General features: G+C 37.6%; 1 protein-coding gene across 1 annotated transcript in view; it reads right to left on the reverse strand.

The window, feature by feature from the left end:
• Positions 1-4,472: 4,472 nt before the first annotated feature.
• The window catches only part of LOC126372006 (uncharacterized), a 28,980-nt gene continuing 10,623 nt past the window's right edge, over positions 4,473-22,829 (reverse strand). The window contains exons 2-4 of the mRNA XM_050017504.1: positions 10,838-10,973; positions 4,862-5,985; positions 4,473-4,616 (exon numbers count right to left, since the gene is read on the reverse strand). Coding sequence (XP_049873461.1) covers positions 4,473-4,616; positions 4,862-5,985; positions 10,838-10,973 — 1,404 coding nt within the window. The remainder of the gene's footprint in view (positions 4,617-4,861; positions 5,986-10,837; positions 10,974-22,829) is intronic.

The following is a 22,829-nucleotide window of genomic DNA, read 5'->3' on the forward strand; positions in this document are numbered from 1 at the left end:
CGCGTACAAGGTTCAGTTATCACATTCATTTCAAAAGTGTCTTTTAGACGGGACGATCACAAGAGGAGTAGAGATAGAAAAAGGGAGTAGGAAGAGAGAAAACAAGAAAACTATCGTAAGAAAGAAAATAATAAGTGCAGAGTGGATTTGGACATCTAAAAGCAGCAAGAAATCACTTGAACCAAAAGAGGACTCGAATGTCTCGAGTTACTCGAGGGGTTGCAATTAGCCTCAGAAGACAATTAGCTTCCACTTGACATCAACTCAAAATCATGGTCTGAATCATCCCCCTCAGTATTCGTTACGATGTCACTAACACCCTGTATATAAAAGCCATCTCTAATCTTTCCTGTCTCGGATTTCATTACTGTCCTCGTGATCTTTAGTATGGATTCAATAAAAAACTATGTCGTCGTCACTACCCGGACACTTCACATAAATATCTCATTAACTCTAAGGCGTAAGTGGGAACGAGAGACAGTTCGCGCGCTCTCCCTTTGCTCTTTACTCCTTAGCGGGTCACGGCATTTAAGACTAAAGTAAGACCCAGACCGGGCGAGGTCGGCGTCGAATCGAAATGGTGCGGGGCACAAAGTTACCTTTCTATCATCATCATCAATTTAAGAGCCACGCTCTTGTCGGTGTAGCATTTTCCATTCTAGTCTATCAAAGGCCAATTCCTTGACTTCCCTATAAGACACGACGTTAACCTTTTCTTTAATCTGTTCCATGTTAGCTCTTCTTGGTCTTCCCCTTCCTCTCTTTCCTTCTAGCTTTCCTTCTATGATGTTTTTAATAAATTCATCGTGTCTTATTAGCTGTCCAATAGCAATGGCAAAACATGCTTTCCATAACAAGGGGTGCATATTCAAGGCTAACATTGCCAAAGCAATCAGAAAAGGATGTGTTAAAACCTTCGTATGGAGTATAGCCCTATATGGATGTGAAACTTGGACACTGACACAGAGGGACAGGGTCTCGAGGCCTTTGAAATGTGGTGTTGGAGGAGAATGGAAAGAATAAGTTGGACAGAAAGGGTTACAAATGAGGAAGTGTTAGTAAGAGTAAGGGAAAAAAGACAAATACTGTGAATTATTGAGGACAGAAGAGGCAAGATGTTTGGAAACCTTTCTATACGCAGTGATAATCTTTATTCTTTGTAGTCGTACAAATCGCAGTATCTAAAGGCCTAAAAATGTGCTACAACACGATGCGTTGTTTTAGTGTAGGTATAAAGAAACTTCTCGCTCTGTAGCTGTCGAAATACGAATATTATAATCTTATTTTATTGTTTGTTTCATAAGTAAATCGTGGATGTGTTTTTGCCTGATATATAATTTGTTATCTACGTGTTATGTTCCATGCTGTGTTGATGTGGAGCACGTCGTTCTGTCCAATGTGATAGATTATAGTTACAGGTGATAGGCAGGTAACATATCTTCTTACACAGTTATATTTATGTAAAAAACTGAACGGATGTGGCTGTATGCTCTGCGTATCCCGCATATATTACGAAAATTAATATAATATGCGATTGTATTAGTAGTGTGAAGTACATATAAAATGTTATTTAATTAGTGATTATATTTCAATATAGTTATATAATATTTTACGATAGCTCCAATGTGCGGTACGATTTAGATTTATCATAGTACACAAGTCAGTGTTGTGACGTTCATTATCATAGTGATGTATCATTCGAGATTAGACCGATCTATATACAGGGTGTTAGTGACATCGTAACGAATACTGAGGGGGATGATTCAGGCCATGATTCTGAGTTAATATCAAGTGGAATTTTCCGTCGCAAAATTCATGTTCTTTTTTTAGTTTTTTAAAATTATTTTCAATTCTATAATTTTGCGATGAAAAATTCCACTTGATATTAACTCAGAATAATCAGCTGAATCATCCCCCTCAGTATTCGTTACGATGTCACTTACACCCCACACAAGTACATACGGTAGCCATACAAGTAGGTATGGGTGTTAGCGACACCGTAACGAATACTGAGGGGGATGGTTCAGACCATGATTCTGAGTTGATATCAAGTGGAATTTTCAGTCTGAATATTCCTGAAATTTTTTGTGTTTTTTTTTAATTATTTTCAATTCCATACTTTTGCGACGGAAAATTCCACTTGATATCATCTCAGAATCATGGCCTCAATCACCCTTCAAAGTTTTCGTTACGATGTCACTAACACCCTGTATAAATGAGGGGGTTTCAAAAGGCCACATCGAAGCTACTCATCTAAAAAAGCAATATTGCTATATGACATTTGTTTGCATTGCGCACTTACTTTTATATGCGCAATTGTCTAATTGCAATGTATCTTTAGATGAATTGCTTCGTTGTAGCCTATTTAACCGCCCAGAAATTGTCTTTTAAACAGGCAAAGTAAGGTCTTTCTTGGTAGCTATAGAACGAAGAAACGATACTCGTGTCTTCGCGCTCCCATAACTTTTTTTGTAAGTAGTTATGTAATGGATGATCTTACAAACACCTCTTACAATGTTTTAACCAACATCAGCGCCTTAATTACCTATGCCAAATTGGCAATTCGTGGTAATATCGTGACTGGCCGTCATTTGCGTGCATGTGGGAACAGTACGTCATTACGACGACACAGCGCCATTATCGATTTATTTCGTCACACTAGATTGCACTTGTAAATTGTAGATCCTTGCTGAACTGGTGATACGAGCTGTCTCGATGAGAAACTTATGTGCCTTGTGGACTACACGCATTCATACATAAACTCCGGTTAAGAGCGCTCCCCATTTGTCCAGCCAAGTAGTTAATGCCATTCGCGGCAAATCTACAAGAAGTTACGACAAAGAATACACAAAGTTACGCCAGTATCCCCGTAAGCGGCAGAGCCACAAGTCTTTTATCGTGTGGGTTGTGAGGTGGAGTACCAACCTCATCAACCCTGGTGTCAGAGCCACAAGTAACCAGGAGACATAACTTGCAACCAATTTTTCTATTCGAAGTTTTACGAGATGGGTATGGTGACCGATTAGTGACAGGCGATCAGCCCAGCCCATAAAATCAATTGTAAATAACCTAAGCTTTCCCGTGATAAGGAGGGATCTCCTTGCATGATAGTCGATATTTGATTTTTTGCTCTGTACGTAAGTCATAATGCACCAGACGGCCTTTTAATATATTTAAAAGTTGCGAAGCACCGTGTGTCGTAAATTTTGCGGACTAGTGGAGTGCAAAGTTGAAGGATGAACTATTTACTCATACTTGTATAGCGCGCGTTTCGCGCTTACTTGTCCCTTTTAACGTCTTTCTTCTATTCCGTGGTCGCAGAGTATACATAACATAACATAAATAGCCTATATACGTCCCACTGCTGGGCACAGGCCTCCCCTCAATCAACCGGAGGGGGTATGGAGCATACTCCACCACGCTGCTCCACTGCGGGTCGGTGGAGGTGTTTTTGTTGGTGGCTAATAGCCGGGACCAACGGCTTAACGTGCTCTCCGAAGCACGGAATCATCTTACTTTTTCGGACCACCAGGTGATTCAAGCCTGAAAAGTCCTTCTCAAACAAAGGACAGTCTCACAAAGTGATTTCGACAATGCAATGTCCCCATCGGGAATCGAACCCGGACCTCCAGATCGTGAGCCTAACGCTCTATCTACTAGACCACGGAGGCTGTTGTCGCAGAGCACGTCATCATAATCCGGGATCGGAGCAAACGGAATCCCATAGTCCCTGATTATCCAAGTCTCTGATACGTATTTTTATTGTATTAATAACCTATTAACAAAGTAATTTCATATTTTTTTATCCTTTAGAAATAAACTGGCGTGTGATTTACACCAGGCCGGAATAAAATCGCAAGAAGGCCATTGATGCTTCATCAATCGTACATATTCAATGTGATCGATGCATCAAACGAAACTCATAAATATTAACCTTCATTCCAACAGCACGTGCCCATATAAACGCACAAGATATGCCCCTACATCTTCATATGAGGGATTCTTATCTGTCCACATTATAATTTTATATTCATAATTCAGGATTTATCAGTCTTTTTGTTGCGTACGTTTTTATGAAGCATGAAATTATATTTGTGGTTTGTACAGCATACGCTATATATCGCTTTTATGACTTCATTATAATAATTATTTCGAAAATGCATGGTATCCAGGCATCATCTGAATATAAATTTTATTCAGACGCATTTAATTGGCTACTTTAATTTCTATGCTTTTTTTACTAAAAGTATAAAGTATATAAGATCCGTATCAAAAGCTAATTTGGTTGAGCTACTTACTGGTTCGAGGTCTAAAGTGTTTTTATAAATAAGAACGAGTAACTTAAATCAATAAGTAATTAACATCCTGACATTGTGTTCATAGCAGTCGGTGCATCTATACAGTTAGACGGCGATAAACAACTGGGCAAGGGAAAAGCACTAAAATGTTGAAATCAAACAGCGTTGTAAATTTTAGGTAATATTTATTGGCGTGCAGACGGCGGACGCTAGGGCGCGCGTGAGTTGTCGTCGCAGGCGCAGCGCGGAGCGATCGAGGCGCGCGCGCCGCCCGTACCTCGCGCAGTCTTCTTTCACCACCGTCGTGTCGCACGACTCCTGAGAAATGAGACACGACAACTCAGGAGAAATGCAGCTAATAGAAAACCTTTTTATTTGTGACTTGACCTTAAGGTCAGGGAAGGTTTATGATTTACTGAGATCTTAAGAAAAGATAAAAACAAAAATGTAGAGATAACTTGCATAACTACTTAAGAAAGACTTGCTGTTTTAAAATAAGAAAGAAGTGACTTTTCTCCAAAATAAGAGGTCGGGGTTGGTAATTATTTTATGTTAATTATTACCTTGTAGTGATTCAGTTGCACCTCAAAGAAAGGCGCCGCCCATCCGTACGACCACAAGGACTCCCTCAGACTGGCCAGCGGATAGTGGTTGAAGGCCGTCAGCACATTCCTCGTCACCATCATACTCTTCCCGTAGTACCCTACAGGACTAATCAGCGCAGAGCTCACTACATGTCTCGCTAGTTTCGGCTCTACCAGCTCCTTCCCACATCTTACTTTGTACTCTTCGTAAAATTTTCTATCATCACTATATTCTATGACTTCATTACTAAAACTACCAGAATCAACTAATTCTATTTCACCTATATAGGATGCGTTTGTGTTTAGTATCCGCACGTCGTCTCGCTTTACGTACATTTTGCTTTTATTTCTGGGAACTTTTTTGTGTTTATATTTGTGAGGTCCTTGCATGAAATCAAAGAAGAACACATTTTGTACCGTAATGGCTGAACCTTCGGATGAACTCCAATTGTTGATGCTTTTTAATCTCTGTATTAGTTCAAACAATGTGTGAGCTATTTTGGGCAGTATCACTTCATCGACGTCTAGCGGTATGACATATTCAGATTCTCCAATATTTCTGTATAAACAATCATTATAAGTTATTATGTGATCTCTTCTACGTTGCCATAAAGACCTTTTCGGCTTATCATTAATAGGAACATGAAATAATCTAATATTACCCTTATTCCGGTAATGTAAAAGAACATTCTCACTTTCTTTTCTTATGTTATCTATGTACATATCAATCATTTCTACGCCTAGCAGTTTATTTATTTCTATCCATTCAATAATATTTTGTGATATATCTTTGTTGAAGTTCATATCCTTTACGCATATTGTAAAGTTTCTTTTGAATTGTTTATGTTGACTAGGTTGGATTGAAAATGCGTTGGTAGGGTCGTCGCAGGGCTCGGTGACTACAGACACTATTGAGGGGAAGCTCAGGGGTTCCGTCAGCGGACACGAAAGCAGTAGCGGCGTCTCGACGGTTAAAGATTCCAAGTCCCATTGTGGGTTCCAAATCTCCAAATGTTTAGCTGCTACCACTTCTACGCTATTGTCGAAAGGATTCTCTTGGCGCGTTTGACAGTATAGTGGCTCTTTACTTGTTAAAAGACGACCTGCAAGTAAACAAAACTTTCTTAACATAACTGTAAATTTCTTGGTACTAAACTATGACTTATGGTTGTACTGAAGATAATAATGGTGTTTGCTGTAGGGAACCGTTGTAACTATTATTTACCGGATTGAGTATCGGGAAACGGCAAAAAGCAGTTTGAGCATTGATGATAGTAATTCGTGGAGTCATTTTCCCGAGTCCAGCGCGAGCGCAAGGGCGGCCATTACAACGGGGCTTCAATTGCTCGGTTCCTCGAAGGAGAGCTTCCTACATGCAATAAATTCAATTGCCAATCAGTACTTCCATAAACAGAAACAGAGATAAAAGTGCCGGTAAGACAGTTGAGTTACTACTAGTTAATGGGTTTACGTTATTTTATCGTAGTAATTGAAACTTAAAATAAATCCTTCTATTTTCAGTAAAATAGTGCTGTTTACGGTAGATTTCCATGTAATTAAGTATGTTAATATCAGAAATATAAAAAAGGACCTGTAATTTATGAAAGTCGGTGCAAATCTTCTCATCATTGTATGTAAGTACAATCATATTTTTTGAAGAAAATCTAAAAGCTACCTATAAACTTTTATCATCCTATGTCTCTTTATGTTCTAATCCCAGTGAGAACCTTATAATTCTTCTAACGCCTACTTTACAATAGCTATATTATAGTGAGACCCAGTTGGTACAGAAGAAAATAAATAACGGTTATACATAACTAACGAGGCGAAATTATCCGGTTTATACAGCCTTTTCTACGACTACTTAACGTATAGTATAAAAACCAAAATTAACAGCAAATTTTTTTGCTACCTAAGTTAAGAAGGAGCTAAAAGTACACATTGAAGCAATTCATCTTATAAACCAATAGTGCTATTTTACATTTGTTGACATTGCGCACTTCTTTTTACTACGAGCTAATGTAGCAATATAAAGTTTTTAAACGTGTGTACTTATTTAATTTCCTAAAACCAACTTCTTCGCATCATTTAATAAATGTTTAAATGTTTTGAAGCTTATGTTTTTAGTTTTTAATCTATTGTCCTAAGTTTGTTGTTCTTATGGTCAAATAAATATTTTTATTATTATTATTATTTATTATTTATTATTTAAGACAGCATAAGTATAAATTGTGGTAAACTTTAATTTCACAGAGGTTTAAATGCTTGAACTTAGTTTTTTAAATGGCTTTAAATTATAGTGCAGGTTCTCGATTCGTGTTTTGTATATTTTTAAGGTGACAATAGCAAGGCGTCGTGTAATCCTGCGCCGATATAGGAGCGCGTTTATCGGCACGGTGGAATTTACACAACGGCGGCGCACGCGCGCTGTGACAAATGAGTTGCGCGCTTATCGCCGCGTGCGCCGTGTCGTCGTACGCTGGGTTGCGCACTTTCTGTCGTCCATAGGAGGAGGAAGTTCTTTAAGACTCTAAATATATTTTTGTATAGTCTTATAATATATTTTTCTTTAATGTCGATTAAGAATAAAAGAGAAGTATGTATTCCAGTAAGTAAGTGACAAATGTTTTCCAGAAATTAATGTTGCTTTTAATATTTTTTATTAAAAATATATGTATGTAAGTACTTATAACTATTTTGGTAATGTAAAATATATTGAAGGATAAATACATAGAATCCATAATACTTAGTAGGAGTACAAGTGGGAGTCATTAGAATGAGATGTTAAAGAACCTCAAAAGCGTTTTCTACCAACTACAACTAGCTTCTAGCAAAGTTCCCACCACAATACGGAAACAATATTAAGGAAAAAATTGTAACTACTTTTTTGGCAATAAAAATTATTATTATTATATTAATACGTTATCCCATCTGAATGAGGAACTTTCCAGGCTACGTTCACCAAAAACAATATAGATGGCGTTTTATCAGTTTTAACATGATAATTACCTATTTTCTCATTACTCGGGTACATAATTGTTCCAAAATACAATGTTGTGGCAGAAGTATGTATAAAAATTGCTTGATATTTGGATCACATTATGTATAGAATTATGTTGCTACCTATATTGCTTCTCTAAAGATGCATAAGTCTGTTATCCATGAAATTAGGAGGTTAAACGAAAAAAAATCTGTACAGCGCCATCTATATAGTGTTTGAGGAACAAAGCCTGGAAAGTGCCTCATTAAAACTCTGCGATGATTTATAATGGGGCTCAGTCCTCTATTTTCCACCTAGCTCCAAGTTTCATACACATTTTGTTCCTTTGTCCTAGATAAAGTTTAAAAGTCGTTTATAGAGAGTTTAAAATACATTTAGCTGAATGATATTTTAATGAGACAACCGCCATGCGTGACTTATTGGTCGCCATGGGAACTTGCGGTCATTCTCATTGTGGGGAAAATAGTGGTAAAAATCCACAATGTCGGCCATAATCGGTTGAGGTTTACCATTTTTTTTAAATCTTTATAGATATAACTGTTTTCTCTAATGATAAACGTATGAAAACATTTTTAGAACTGTGAATTGCTTGCACTGTGGTTTTACCGCAGATTAGGTAATAGTGGTTATACTTAGGCACATCAAGTAAGTACGTATGCAGAATATTTGTAATACTTTCAATCAGTAGTTTATCGTCTGTTTTATTTAGTAATTGATAATAAAAATAAAATAAAATTTAAATCTCAAAATGTATTTTACTTTGTAAAAACTCATTTTCAAAAATGTTGCCTCGACCGACTGGTAAAATTCTAAGAATTTTGACAGTAAAACTAAATATAGAATTTTCACATAATACGAAACTTCTTACTTATCTCCTAAATTAAGTTGCAAGCGGCGAGTTAAACTATTTTTATTTCGTTTTTATTTCCCTCTAGAGGCCGCAGTTGCGATGGTAGATAGTTACCATGTTTACTTCACACGATATCATGTTCCCCAATAATTATGGCGTTGTTTTATCAGCACTTGAGATTTCCTCGATGTCTTTATTGGCTACGGAACGCATATTTATTTAGCGAAACTGTTTAAACACCAAGAGTTGTTTAAGGACGAAAGGCTGGGTGAAATTTATGTCAATAAGTAAGAACTCTTTTTGTACTACTAAGTAGTTTTTTGTAGGTGATGGTTTTGTGGATGAAATGAATAATTTAAACTTTTTCATGCTGCTTATCATATCTTGGTATATCACGTTTAAAAAAACTAACTTTTTATAGGATATCAAAAAATGGTTAATAAGTCATTAATATGCTTACTTACAATTCAAAATGTCTGCCTACGTAGATTTTGATGATGTTATTGTTTTCGTTTTTATAATATACATTTTCTATTCTATTTCTATTATATTTTATTTCCAATGTAAAGGATTACATTTGCGGTGAATGCTAAATAATAAAAGTAGTCAAATGGTTGAGGATAGAAAGTAGACGTGTAATTACTCACTTATAAACAGAAGCGCTTGCGGCGCGTGCGCGTACCTAGAACGTTTATTAAAGTTTGTTGTAGTGCAATTTTATAATCTGTGATTCTTTTTTTAAATATTATTTGAAAGCAGTAATGTTTGTGATGTTGCATTTACTCTGTTTTATTTGCTACTTTTGTTAGTTTTTATTAAATATAGCTTTCTCTTACCCTTTTGTTAGGTATCTTTGCTTTTTGTCATTTTTAAAACATGTTTTTTTCATAGTCTCTAAAAGGCTTTTCAGTTTTCTTTGCGGCTTTAAATAAAAATATCATCTTACATGTTACATTTAAAAGCCATGCCATCTACTCAAGAATGTATAATTCATTAAGCTGCATGCCTACACAGAGTACGACAAGTCCTTAATTGCCCAGACTGAACACCTTACGTTTTCGATAGCCAGGGACAAAGCAGGTATCGGTGGCTCTAGCAGGGTTTATGAATTAGTTTTTAATGGGCAATATAGAACAAAGCCGACGGCCTAAAACAATTTTTGTGACATGCGTGAACTATGCGTTCAAATTTTGCGACTTGCGATGACTGAAGCCGCCGACAAAATGTTGCGGGTCGGCAGGCTTTGGTCTGCATTGCGTACCCTAAGTACATTGACAACACCTACTAAGTACATTGAATTCAATAAATGATTGAGTACCCCAGGGCGCACAAAGATTTCTGAAAATATTTGAATGACCACAAGTTCGAAACATTGTTTAATATACCTTAATTTAAATTTTAGTGGAATAGCGTGGCGGAGTATACTCCATACTTCTGGTTGGTTGAGGGGAGGCTTGTGATCTGCAGTGGGACATGATATAGGCTGTTTATTTATTTCCCTTGGGCCCTGGATGATCTAATTACATCACTGGTTGCGGCCTGATTAGCTACAGACAGAATAAAACATACGCGCTATGTTGAATAATTAATGACTGAACTCGCTATTTTAACTAGCATTAATTAGATACGCGCACAACCCTTTGAATGTGCGCATATTTCTAGAAAATTCCATCGGTGGATTCCAGAGGATATTATTAATGAATTGTCCGGGACCTCGCGGTATGTGAATTAATCCTTGTGTATTCTGACGACAGAGGGCATTTGAATCGCTTTCTTAATTGTATTTATAAATAATATTTTGTTTTGTTTTTTAATTTAAACTGCCTCTTTGGTCTACTGGTCAAAATTTAATGGTTCAGGTTCGATTCCCGATGGGATATTGTCGAAGTCATTTTGTGAGACTGCCCTTTCTTCGGTAAGGACATTGCAAGCTTGAATTAACTGATTGACCAAAAAAGTAAGATGATTCCGCGCGGGGCGGAGACTGACCGTTCTGTAGGTATTAATTATTCTTTATTCTATGACAGCGGGACAAGCTGGTTTGGGTACGACCATAAATCATAAATACTCCCTCAACATTCTCATACAATATTGCCGCAGTTACCTTCAAAAGAGGCCAGTATTCGGATGTACCGCTGTGGCAACCGCTCGTCATAGTATGCGGCGTACAGGGACACTTTAGTGCCGGGCACATGCTGCCATGATGATTTGGGCACCACGCCGGGAGACCACGTGCGATTCTGGAACAAACAACTCTATTATTATTCACATACATCTACATACATACATAAACATCGCATAGACGTCACACTTCTGAACACTCACACACTTCAAAGATCATTAAATGTGTATTTTGTCAGGTTAAAAGAAAAAAAATATACAGGGTGTGACATCGTAACGAAAACTTTGAGGGATGATTGGAACCATAATTCTGAGATGATATCACGTGGAATTTTCCGTCGCAAAAGTATGGAACTGAAGATAATAAAAAAAAATCATGAATTTTCCGACTGAAAATTCCACTTTATATCAACTTAGAATCATGGTCTGAACCATCCAACCATCTGAACTAACCTCCGTATTCGTTACGATGTCACTAACACCCTGTATAATACAAAATAACGTTTTTAAAATATGAAATGTCTGGATACCAATTGAAGCGCTCGGAAAGATTCCCATGTTCTCCCATTGATATAAGTTAAGCTAAGTATAAAATTATTGACCAGTTTTCTAAGAATAGCTGGAGATTACCATCACTGGTTTTTCTAGTACTTAGACCTAACATGGAAAATTCAAATTCACATCTACATGTAATTGAAGGGAGTGAGGAAGTTATGTCTCGTTGCTCGAGGAGGGATAAAAAATATACGGCAAAAGTATATAATTATGTGAAATGATATGGTAAAACTTTATCACATTTCAAATCATATTCCTCAATAGTCATAAAATGTATATGGCCCATCATTTTTGTACAAACGATTACTTACTTATAATAATTATCATAAATTTAATTGCCAAAAAATATTTGGCTTAACGGTATCTACTAAGTAATAAATATTTTGTATTTCACTTTAGATTAAGCTCATTCTACATATATAAATTTTATTTTTTACTTTTAATTTGCTACTTACCATCTAATTGGAATGTTATGTACGCCGTAATTGGCAGATGATAGTCAAAATACCGTTACCTACTAAATAATGCTATAATATACATAAATGTCACTAATTGCGGTGACATTTATTTATATTATGAAATTATAAATCTACAAACTGGAGATGTCCTTAGGAAATGTTTAATACGATCTACTCTGAAACGGCGTGCGTGTATGAAGCGATTGATGAATGTAGAGGAAGCAAGAGAAGTGTGTCAGGATCGAAGCAAATGGAATTCTATAGTCTCTGCTTACCCCGGTGGGAAATAGGCGTGAGTTTATGTATGTATGTATGTGATTGCGGTGACCGACTGTGGTGATAGCTCTTAGGTAGCTCTGGGTAGTGCACCCATTTGTCTGGCCAAGTAGTTAAAGCCATATATGGCAAACCTACAGTAAGTCACGTCAAAAAATTGAAGAGAGAATCATCGAAGAAGAACCTACCAGTACTTACTATGTGAGAATCTGAATATAATTACGATAGTGTACACTTAACTGTATTACTTATAAGGTAATACTGTGTTATACTGTATGAAGTGCGGGAATCTTTGTGAAGTTTTATACAAAATCCACACCTACCCGCCGTGCCCTTAGGGTACATTGCCGTGCCCTTGCAGGGCGTCTTTTTTTTGATGTGATTTATTATAGATTTTCCGCAGATGGCATTAACCACTTGGCTAGACAAATGGGGAGCGCTGAAGGCTCTCACCCGGTACAACGTATAAAACAACAGGCCTGAGGGTGCCCAGTTGGGCGCGAACCTCGGCTCAGGGCGTGGTCTGAGAGGGAAAATATTTGAAAGAATTAATCGACCCTAGTGGGTGGATAGCGATAAGCGCTGATTGAGGGAATGCAGGGCTTCACATGTACCGTCTAACTATCTTCCACCTTAATTTATGTTTGTGACATGCAATACATGAATATGACCCGCAGCGGTAGCGGAGCCGTGTCAGTGTGCATTATACACTAAAAATATTTCTTGAAAGACATACATGTTTCACAGTAAATCAGTGTAATGCCAATAATGGCACAGTTTCAACAGATATTACATAACATTTTACAAATGAATTACTTTGTAGGCAGTAAAGTATCGCGCTCTACCAATAACGACTTGAACAAAATGTTACGAGTAGGCACTAAAACCGTTTACTACCAGTTTCTTCGTTTTATCTCTGCGAAGTAAAGTTTATGACTATACTTAATTAGCCATTTAAAACTACCTATACCTTTCTTAAAAGTGAATTTTCAGTTGGCTAGTAAATGTAAATAGAAATTACGGAAGAGTGTAATTGATCGTAAAAAAGTTACTACCTATTTGGCTTCTCAAAGCTTATGAGGAAATTCTTACTTTTAAAGACCTTAATAATAATATAATAAGGCCACTCTTCATTCCAGGTCGTGGGAATGTACCCATACATATCGTAGTATCTTATTATAGGTACCTAATATGTGAAGATCTTGAAGATCTTTTAACTTGGTTACGCTTATTGAGTGGAAATTATCAACTAAGTAGAGTAGAGAGTTCGATGCAACGGGTGAAAATTCTGTCAAACGAAATTGAAATTATCAGAAAGCTCAGCTAGTAGATAGTGAAGATGCAAACTGGATGAAGGCTCGCAGTGTTCTCTATTTGTCAAGCCAAGTATTTCATGCCATATTATTAGGCAAAAATTACATAGATATATCGCCTGAAGACAAATGAGTTACATCCCAGTGCGAGTCAAAGATACACTACAGTCTATCGACGCGTTGTAACAAACAGTAATTCAATTGCAAACAAAATACCATCAAATAAATTAACAGTGCAAGCAAATAAAAATAAAACTGTAGCTCGGATTCGCAAGCATTCAGTGGATTTCTATTGCTATCGCGGCATCAGTAAGTAGAAGAGCTAAGTTAGATGGACTAAGCTGTAATTGATTTAAAGGTTGGTCGGCCTCCTTCGCATCTAGCTCTTCCATTTGCATAAGGCTGAACTCAAACTATGCCTTTGCCTATGAATATTTAAGTACACATGTTTCGAGTCGTTTGTTGACCAGTACTTATTAAGGAAACCAGGGGATTGTCTTGGGCTATTTCGCATGCGCATAAATATGAACTGTCTTTTAACAATTCGAGAATATAATACACCCCGACTTCAAGTCAAAAATTAGAATAAGTATGCATGCACTAAGTAGTAATGCGTGTTTCGTCTTATACATGGTCACTTTATATTAGGTTTATTAAGCAAACAATTTATATGTGAGTTAACTTTTTGTCATACGTATGCGTCGCTTTTGATCTCCCACTATATTTCCCAGCTACATAATCAAAGGTGTATGAGGGTCGTGACCCTACGATCCCCTCTCTAAATACGCGCCTGCGCTAAGCTGATTTATAAGCGCGGGCGCCGCTCGCGGGGCGATTAGACATTGCGCTTTACAGCTTCTATTATTTTTACTCGTTTTTACCTCCAAGGAGGCCTATAACACGTTCCCCTATGATTTGCCCACACTCAGCCAATCACTGGTCAAACATAATTGGTGCCCTGGAAGAGTGGGAATCAGCGCCCTGGGAAGCAGCCTTGATTGAAGCTCAATAGATTTCATTAGGTGTAAAAAAAGTGGTTTTTGATTTATGTTTGTACTGAACGATTTTTTAAACTTTCTCATTGTCTTGTGTCTTGAATCGTGCTAGCTGAACCTAAAAACACATTGCAATATTTTTAAACCATCTTTTATTTACATTTAAAAAAAATATATAAGTACATTATTTCTTTCATACTGAATATAATAAGTACTAGGTAATATAAATAGCAATAGTTAATGGCTATAAGCTCGCTCCCTATTTCATGGGACTTAAACATAACTGGTGAGGAGTTCGTGTATATACGACTAATACACCTTTGTATCTCTTTGAGCATATAGGTTAATCTTAATAGAAACAACACACTTTTAATAAATTATATCATGTTTCATTAAGATGAGATCGTTCCATATGTAAATATATTGCTGACATTATTGATAATGATATATAAGTATATCGAGTATACGTATACTGAAATCGTGGGAATTATAACTTCCTGAATTAACAGCCATAGTCAACTAAAAGCCGCGGGCGGAAGTCTATATCGATAAAATTGAATATAAAATAAATTAAACACGTCTTTATTACTTTAATTCAATTAGATTGACGATTGACCCATAATAGGAGACGTTTGAATATAATTAACTAGAAAGTTCTATTGATGGTTTGGTATTACAGGAAATATTGATAAGACTTCCTCTTCGTATAGGCCGTGTTGATGGTATTTGTTTAAGAATTTAAATAAGAATGTCTCATTCTATTTTGGGCGTAAGTTGTAGAAGTCAAAGCGAATCATTATCTGTCTAATGAAGGCGATGGGTTGGGAGCGAGGTACTCTAAAAAATAAGTTAATTTTTTCCACAATGTCACCTGATGGTAAGTGACGATGTGGTCTAGGGAGGATCACGCTTACTCTAGCCTTGAAGACTCCCAGATTATAACGAGTTGGAACAACTTTATCTAATCGCTTATGGCACTTGCCAATCCATCGGGCCCGATGCAACAAGGAAGCGGGCTCGGGCTTTAGGGTTTAAGTATAAAGTGGTTATTAGACTACCCAAACCATTCTGCTCCGCGGAGGTCCGTGTTGCTCTATGATCCTGCCCAATGCGTCAAGGTCACGGGCACGGCGATCAGAATCGTGTAGTCTAAGCAAATAGTGGGCGTAACCATGGTAACTACGATCTTGAATCGAGCGAGTCTAATAGTGTTGATTTTCCTGATCTCGCGCAATAACGCATAAGACTTGATGGATTGGGTAATTTTAACACCTTAAAATATAATTATGGGGAAATCGTGTTACTGCCCGATTCCGATGCCCGAGCCCGCGAGCTCAACACGACACAACGGACCCGATCGCGATGGATTGCCAAGTGTAATAACTAATAAGCGCTTTACCCATAAATACCTACTAAGTGGCTGCAAACTGTCTACCCAAGACACATGTCTCTGCATTACTGCTTTACGAGTGTTATTTAATGTACGATATGTCTCGCCGATATAAAATACTGTGAAGTTAATAGTTCGAACTAGCGTCTCGCGTGTAAATTGTAGTTCTACTTGTACATATTGCGATACGCCTTTTTATCGTTATAAAAAGTTGTGTGTAGAGTATTATTGATGGCTAATGGCTACCACCCACCATGTTGTCATTTGGAGTTGACGTTTGGTGTAGTTTATGTTAAAATATTATGTATTGGATATAAAAATATTGTATATTTTACTCTCTTTTTTTGTTTCTATGCTGGGCTAAAAACGCATTCAATCTCCCGGAACATTTAAAATCGACAGAGGGATTTTCGTACATGTTAACATGGGCGATGGATTGATCAACTGTCATCATTATATTTTGGGCCTGTTCGACACAAAAGTGAGTAGGTACTTTCTGTTCGGGGTTATGGGTCAGAGGAAGAAAATAGAAAATACTTTAGTAAAGAAAAGAGTAAATTTATTAACGCAACACACCCTACGCCATTGCATGTCAGAGAGAGAGGCCGTAGACAAACATAGACACTATAGTCTTTTTCTTAAAATAATAGGGATGCGTCACACACGACCAACACCAGTGATGTGACATTGCTACCATAACACCCCCCCTCAATGTTACATCACTCAACACAACTATATAAAAAAATATCCAATACAAAACAATCAAAAACTTTACATCCCATGACAACTTAATACAGACTTCTAACTCATAACTATATCTCTTTAATAATACAAACTGTTTTCCATAATATAAAATCAAACCCTTACTTATATAAATTTAAACTCAAACTTAAACTTCTTGAACTCAAAAACTCTTCCCTATAAACTTAAACATCTTCAACTCAAAACTTAAACTTAAAACTTCAATAATAACTTCTATTAATCAACTAAACAACATGTCTCTACAACTTACTTACACACAACTTAACTTCTAAAACAATATCTCTTTACATTTTTCAAACTTAGCTTTACTCAATGCTTTAGTACATATATCTGCCACTTGACTTTCAGTTTCAATATACTTCAAAATTACAACATTATCTCTAACTTTATCTCTAATAAAGTGATACTTCAAATCAATGTGTTTTAATCTTTTATGATGCTCAGGATTCTTTGCAATGTGAATGGCTGATTGGTTATCTTCAAACACAACAAAATTATTACACTTTAAATTAATTTCTCTTAACAGATTTCTAATCCAACATCCCTCCGAAATACCTTTAGCTAGAGCTACATACTCCGCCTCCGTTGAAGATAACGCCACACACTGTTGCTTACCCGATGACCACGACACAGGACAACCATATACCTTCATAATACAACCTGAAGTAGACTTCCTGTCCTCCTGATCTCCTGCCCAATCCGCATCAGTATATCCTACTAATGGTACTTCCTCACCTTTCCTGTATATCAACTTTAGACCTAATGTCCCTTTAACATACCTTAAAATCCTTTTTAATCCCTTCCATACATCCTCACCTGCGCATGACTGAAACCTGCTTAAATAACTCAGAGCATAACATATGTCAGGTCGAGTACCTAACATAGCATACATTAAACTTCCAATCAATCTCCTACATCTTCTTATCAGTTCTTCATTCTTCTTATCACTCTTCTCAATTCTCAGTCCTAGATCCATTGGTGTACATACTGGCTTACATTCTTCCATTTTATATTCCCTTAGTATTTTTCTCAAATAGTCTTCTTGGTCAAGCTCAATCACTCCTTCTTTCTTTCTTATGTTAATTCCTAAGTACTTTCCCTTAATATCTTTCATATCAAAATCCCTTCTTAACGCATTCTTCAACTCCTCAATCTTCCTCACATCCTCAGAAATTAAGATAATATCATCAACATATAATAACACGTAGAACTTTACTCCTTCCTTGTAATATAGACAATAATCACACTTGCTTCGAATAAACCCTTCCTGCATCATCAGCTTGTCAAATCTCTCATTCCAGTATCTGGGTGACTTCTTCAATCCATACAAAGACTTCCTTAACTTTAGTACCTTCCCATCCTGTTTCATACCTTCTGGCTTCTCCAAGTAAACCTCCTCATCAATACTTCCGTTTAGAAATGCATTCTTCACGTCCATCTGTTGTATTTCCAAGTCAAATCTATTGGCTATAGCAAGCAGGATACGTAACGTTGGTAATTTCGCCACAGGAGCATAGATTTCTGAATGATCTAACTTATCTTCTTGTTTAAAGCCTCGTGCTACCAATCTAGCCTTGTAAACTTGTGTATCCTCGTCCTTCTTTATTTTGAACACCCACTTGCTATCTATTGTCTTCTTCCCTTTAGGTAAATCTGTCTCTATCCACGTCTCATTTTTCTCTAATGCTTCCAGCTCCTTATTTATCGCCTCTATCCACTTTACCTTGTCTTTTCCCTCTACAGCCTCCTTGTAAGTTAGTTCTTCCTCTCCATGTACCAACAATCCCACATCATAGTCCTCCAACCATTTGGGTTTCTTTACTCTCCTCTTTTCTCTTCTATTTCCCTCCTCCAACACCTCTTCACCAGCACTCAGCCACTCATCTTCAAGATATTCTTCTTCAAACTGCTCACTTCCATATTCACTTCTTTCTATATTTTTCTCCACTTCTTCTGTTCGCTGATCCTCTTCACTTACCTCCATCACTTCTTCATTTCCTGTCATCTCCTCTTCTTGTATTACACTGTCTTCATTATTTCCCATTGTATCTTCATCTTCTTTCAACAGGTCTTCACCTTCTAATACCTCCTCTTTATTTATTCCTCTGCTTTCCTCTGTATTATTTCTTGTCCTTTCCAAAAACACAACGTCCCTGTGTGTCTCCACTTCTCTCTTATTTTTGAACCAAACTCTATATCCTTTTGTATTCACTCCATATCCTACAAACCTTCCCAGTTCTCCTTTTGGGTCCCACTTTAATCTTCTCTGCTTTGGAATATGAACCGATACTTCATCTCCGAATGTTCTCAACTCCTTGATATCATAACTCTTTTTATACAGTAACTCATATGGTGTCTTCCCTCTCTGGCTACTACATCCTGTTCTATTGATCGTGAATACCGCATTATGCACTGCCTCAGCCCACAATTCCTTGTCAACATTCGCACTTATCAACATCGTCCTAGCAGCTTCTACTATGGTTCTCATCTCTCTTTCTATTCTACCATTCTGCTCCGGGGTGTACGCCACAGTGGTTTCATGCACTATCCCTTTCCTCTTAAATATTCCTTCCAACTCCCTGTTTTTAAATTCACCACCACCATCTGACCTGAACTTCCTCACTTTACATTCAAACTCACTCTCAAACTGCTCTAAAAACTCTACTATTTTATCCTTCGCCTCATACTTATTTTTAAGAAAATATACCCACCTGTAGCTGCTGTAATCATCCTTCAGTAAAAGGAAATAAGTAGACCCGCCTAAAGACCTTGACTCCATCGGCCCGCACAAGTCTGCGTGCACCAGCTCACCTGGACCCTCTGCACGGCTGTCACTGTTGGAGAATGGTAACCTATGTTGCTTTCCCTGTATACAAGACGTACATTGACCAATTAGCCCTTCATATTTTACATTGTTTTGATTTAATATTTCTTTTACATGCCTAAAATTTTGATGTGCAAATCTCTCATGCCATGTGGTTAAACTTAACATTGCTAAACTATCATCATTATCAAAATTATTTTCAAACTTGAATTGCATAAAATAGAATTTGCCATCTCGTTTAGCCTGAGCACAAACTGTGTTTTCCTTTAAAAACTTTACATGGTTACTACTTGATATAGTTATATATCCCTTATCAATTGCAGAAGTAAATGAAAACAAGTTAGCCATCAAATTTGGAACATATAAAACATTATACATTACAGAAGGTATGTATTTTGAACCGTTAAAAGCTAGAAAATGGATATCACCTACTCCTTCACAATCCAGATGCTTACCATCTCCTATCACAACCTTTTTAGAGAGAACCCTAAAATTGAAAATTAATTTTCTATCATATGTCATATGCTCACTGGCTCCAGAGTCTAAAATAAATTCAGATTTATTTTTTAATATTGGCTCCTGAACTATAAATGCATTTTGAGATTGTTTTTCTTTAGATATGCTACAGTCTTTAGCCAAATGTCCAATCTTGCCACACTGATAACACTTTTTCTGTAGGTTACAGACTGCTGAAACGTGACCTGGTCTACCACACCTAAAACACTTCAACCGACACTCACTTTTCATATGTCCGATTTTACCGCACGCGTAACACTTTACGTTTTTCTTATCGCTTTTCTTAGCAACAAACGCCGACGACGACTGTACTGTACTATCGCGCTTTTCCTTCACTCGCTCTTCTTCTATTAACAACCTAGCGACGAGATTATCATAGGTTTGTTTATCTTCGGGCGCCGACTCCCATGCAGACACGAAATGTTTATAACACTCGGGGAGTGACATTAACACTTTTGTAATTACGAATTTCTCCGAAATATCTTCTCCCATTTGTTTCAATTGATTTTTCAATTCTTCTATCTTTGACAGAAAAGTAGACATCTCTGTACCTTCCTCGTACTTATATTGGAAAAAGCGTTGTTGAACTATGTGGATGCTTGCTTCTGACTTCCGTTCATAAACACTGGCCAACTTTCTCCACATATCTGCCGCCGTAGAACAAGTTATAATATGCGTCATCGCATTTTCCGACATCCTTGTCACTAACCATGTTTGAGCTTTAGCATCTTTCCTTTCCCATTTAATCCTATCATCCTCGACTTCTGGTTTCACACATTTTCCTTCTACTATTTCTAACAAGTCTTGACTTCTTAGTAAAATCACCGATTGGAATTTCCACAGATTCCAATTGGACGCTCCCTCCAACTTAATATGCGATCCCGCACCCCTGGAATTATCTTCACCCATTTTCTTGCTTGGCTTTCACACCTTCCTTCCCTTCTTTGAAATAACCTTACTTTTGTTCGACCACGCCGCCCAGTACGCCGCTTCCCTGCCGATCGTACCAAATCCGCTCTCCGATTCTTAACTAATTAATCACTCGCGCGCCTCTGGGCCCATAACCTGTTCGGGGTTATGGGTCAGAGGAAGAAAATAGAAAATACTTTAGTAAAGAAAAGAGTAAATTTATTAACGCAACACACCCTACGCCATTGCATGTCAGAGAGAGAGGCCGTAGACAAACATAGACACTATAGTCTTTTTCTTAAAATAATAGGGATGCGTCACACACGACCAACACCAGTGATGTGACATTGCTACCATAACACTTTCACATCGTCACTTATCGTCAGGTAAGATTGTAGTCAAATGCTTGCCTATTGGTGTTAAGAAAGCTGCAAGATGTCTTCTGATTTATTGTGGTTCTGCTTAGCCCATTAGAGATTATGTTTATGTATGTAACTTATTATTTTTATACATACACATACATACACTGCGCTCCAAAACGGGTATCACTGATGTAGGGAAAAAGTCCGCCAAACTGAAGTGGGACTGGGCCGGACACGTTTGTCGGATGCATCCGGAGCGGTGGGCACGAGTCGTTACTCACTGGATACCTCAGGGCGGGCTTAGAAGTCGAGGCAGACCGCGTAAAAGATGGTGTGACGACCTCAATGCTTATCGCAAGGATTGGCCGGAGATCGCGCAAAGTCGAGAGGAGTGGAAAAATCAAGGGGAGGCCTTTGCCCAGCAGTGGGATCGTATAGGCTAAATAAGATAAGATCACACACATAAGATTACGCTTATTTCTCGTTGGGGTAGGCAGAGACCACGGAATCCAACTTCAGATTTTCCTGACTTACCACTTTCCACCTGTGTTTATGAGCCTAAACAATACATAATTTCACAATGGTGCTTTTTCCAGTACACTGATCTTATTTTCCTTATTTCCTTTCCCTGCCATCTAATTTTATTTTAAGTTATACCTGTCATTTTCTTTTCCGTCGAAAAAGAAAGGGACGGATAATCGACAGGCATAAAAACACACGTCAATTTTATACAGGAATTTGAAAAATCTCCCAAATGTATATAATTATTGGCCATGGCCAATAACCAGACAGAGCACACGTCAAACGGGTTGCATACCAGCGACATGCCTATTTTATTCGCCCGGGTTATTAATTCATTTTAAAATGAACGTTGTCAATCACCCGTCCCTTTCCTTTTCGGCGGATAAGAAAATGACGGGTATAGCTTAAAATACAATTAGGAGGTGTCTGCAGGAATCGGGGCCAATACATCATTTATAACAAAGGGGGGGGGGGGGGGGAGGGCGGTTAAAATGGCCACATCGAAGCAATTCATGTAAGAAAGCAATATTGCTATTTGACATTTGTTTGCATTGCGCACTTACCTTTATATGCGCAAATGTCAAATTGCAATATTGCCTTCTTAGATGATTGCTTCGATGTAGCCATTTTAACCCCCAGTTCTACGTTTCGTTACGTCTAAAGCGGTTTCTATGATATGTGTACGCGTAGGAAATGTCAATTGGATGCATTTTGCCTGGAGGTGAGGTCGTGTCGTGAATCACAATGAATGCGCCGCGACCAAAATAATCATGTTGACAGTTACTGACCCATTCACCTCAATTATGGGTTCCTGGTACTTGTACCTTACTAAATTTATAAGTATAAGTAGGTAAATGTTTAATATTCTTTTGCTGTTCGTTTCAGAGCAAACCAAGACCACGGTAGGTATAATAACATTCTACGCCTGCAGGACTAACTAACGACTTTTCAGGCTTGAATCACCTGATTGTCCGAAAAAGTAAGATGATTCCGTGCTTCGGAGGCCACGTTAAGCCGTTGGTCCCGGCTATTAGCCGTAAAAGCACCTCCACCAATTCGCATTGGAGCAGCGTGGTGGAGCATGCTCCATACC

This window comes from Pectinophora gossypiella, chromosome 13 (genome assembly GCF_024362695.1).
Source record: "Pectinophora gossypiella chromosome 13, ilPecGoss1.1, whole genome shotgun sequence".
NCBI lineage: Eukaryota > Metazoa > Arthropoda > Insecta > Lepidoptera > Gelechiidae > Pectinophora > Pectinophora gossypiella.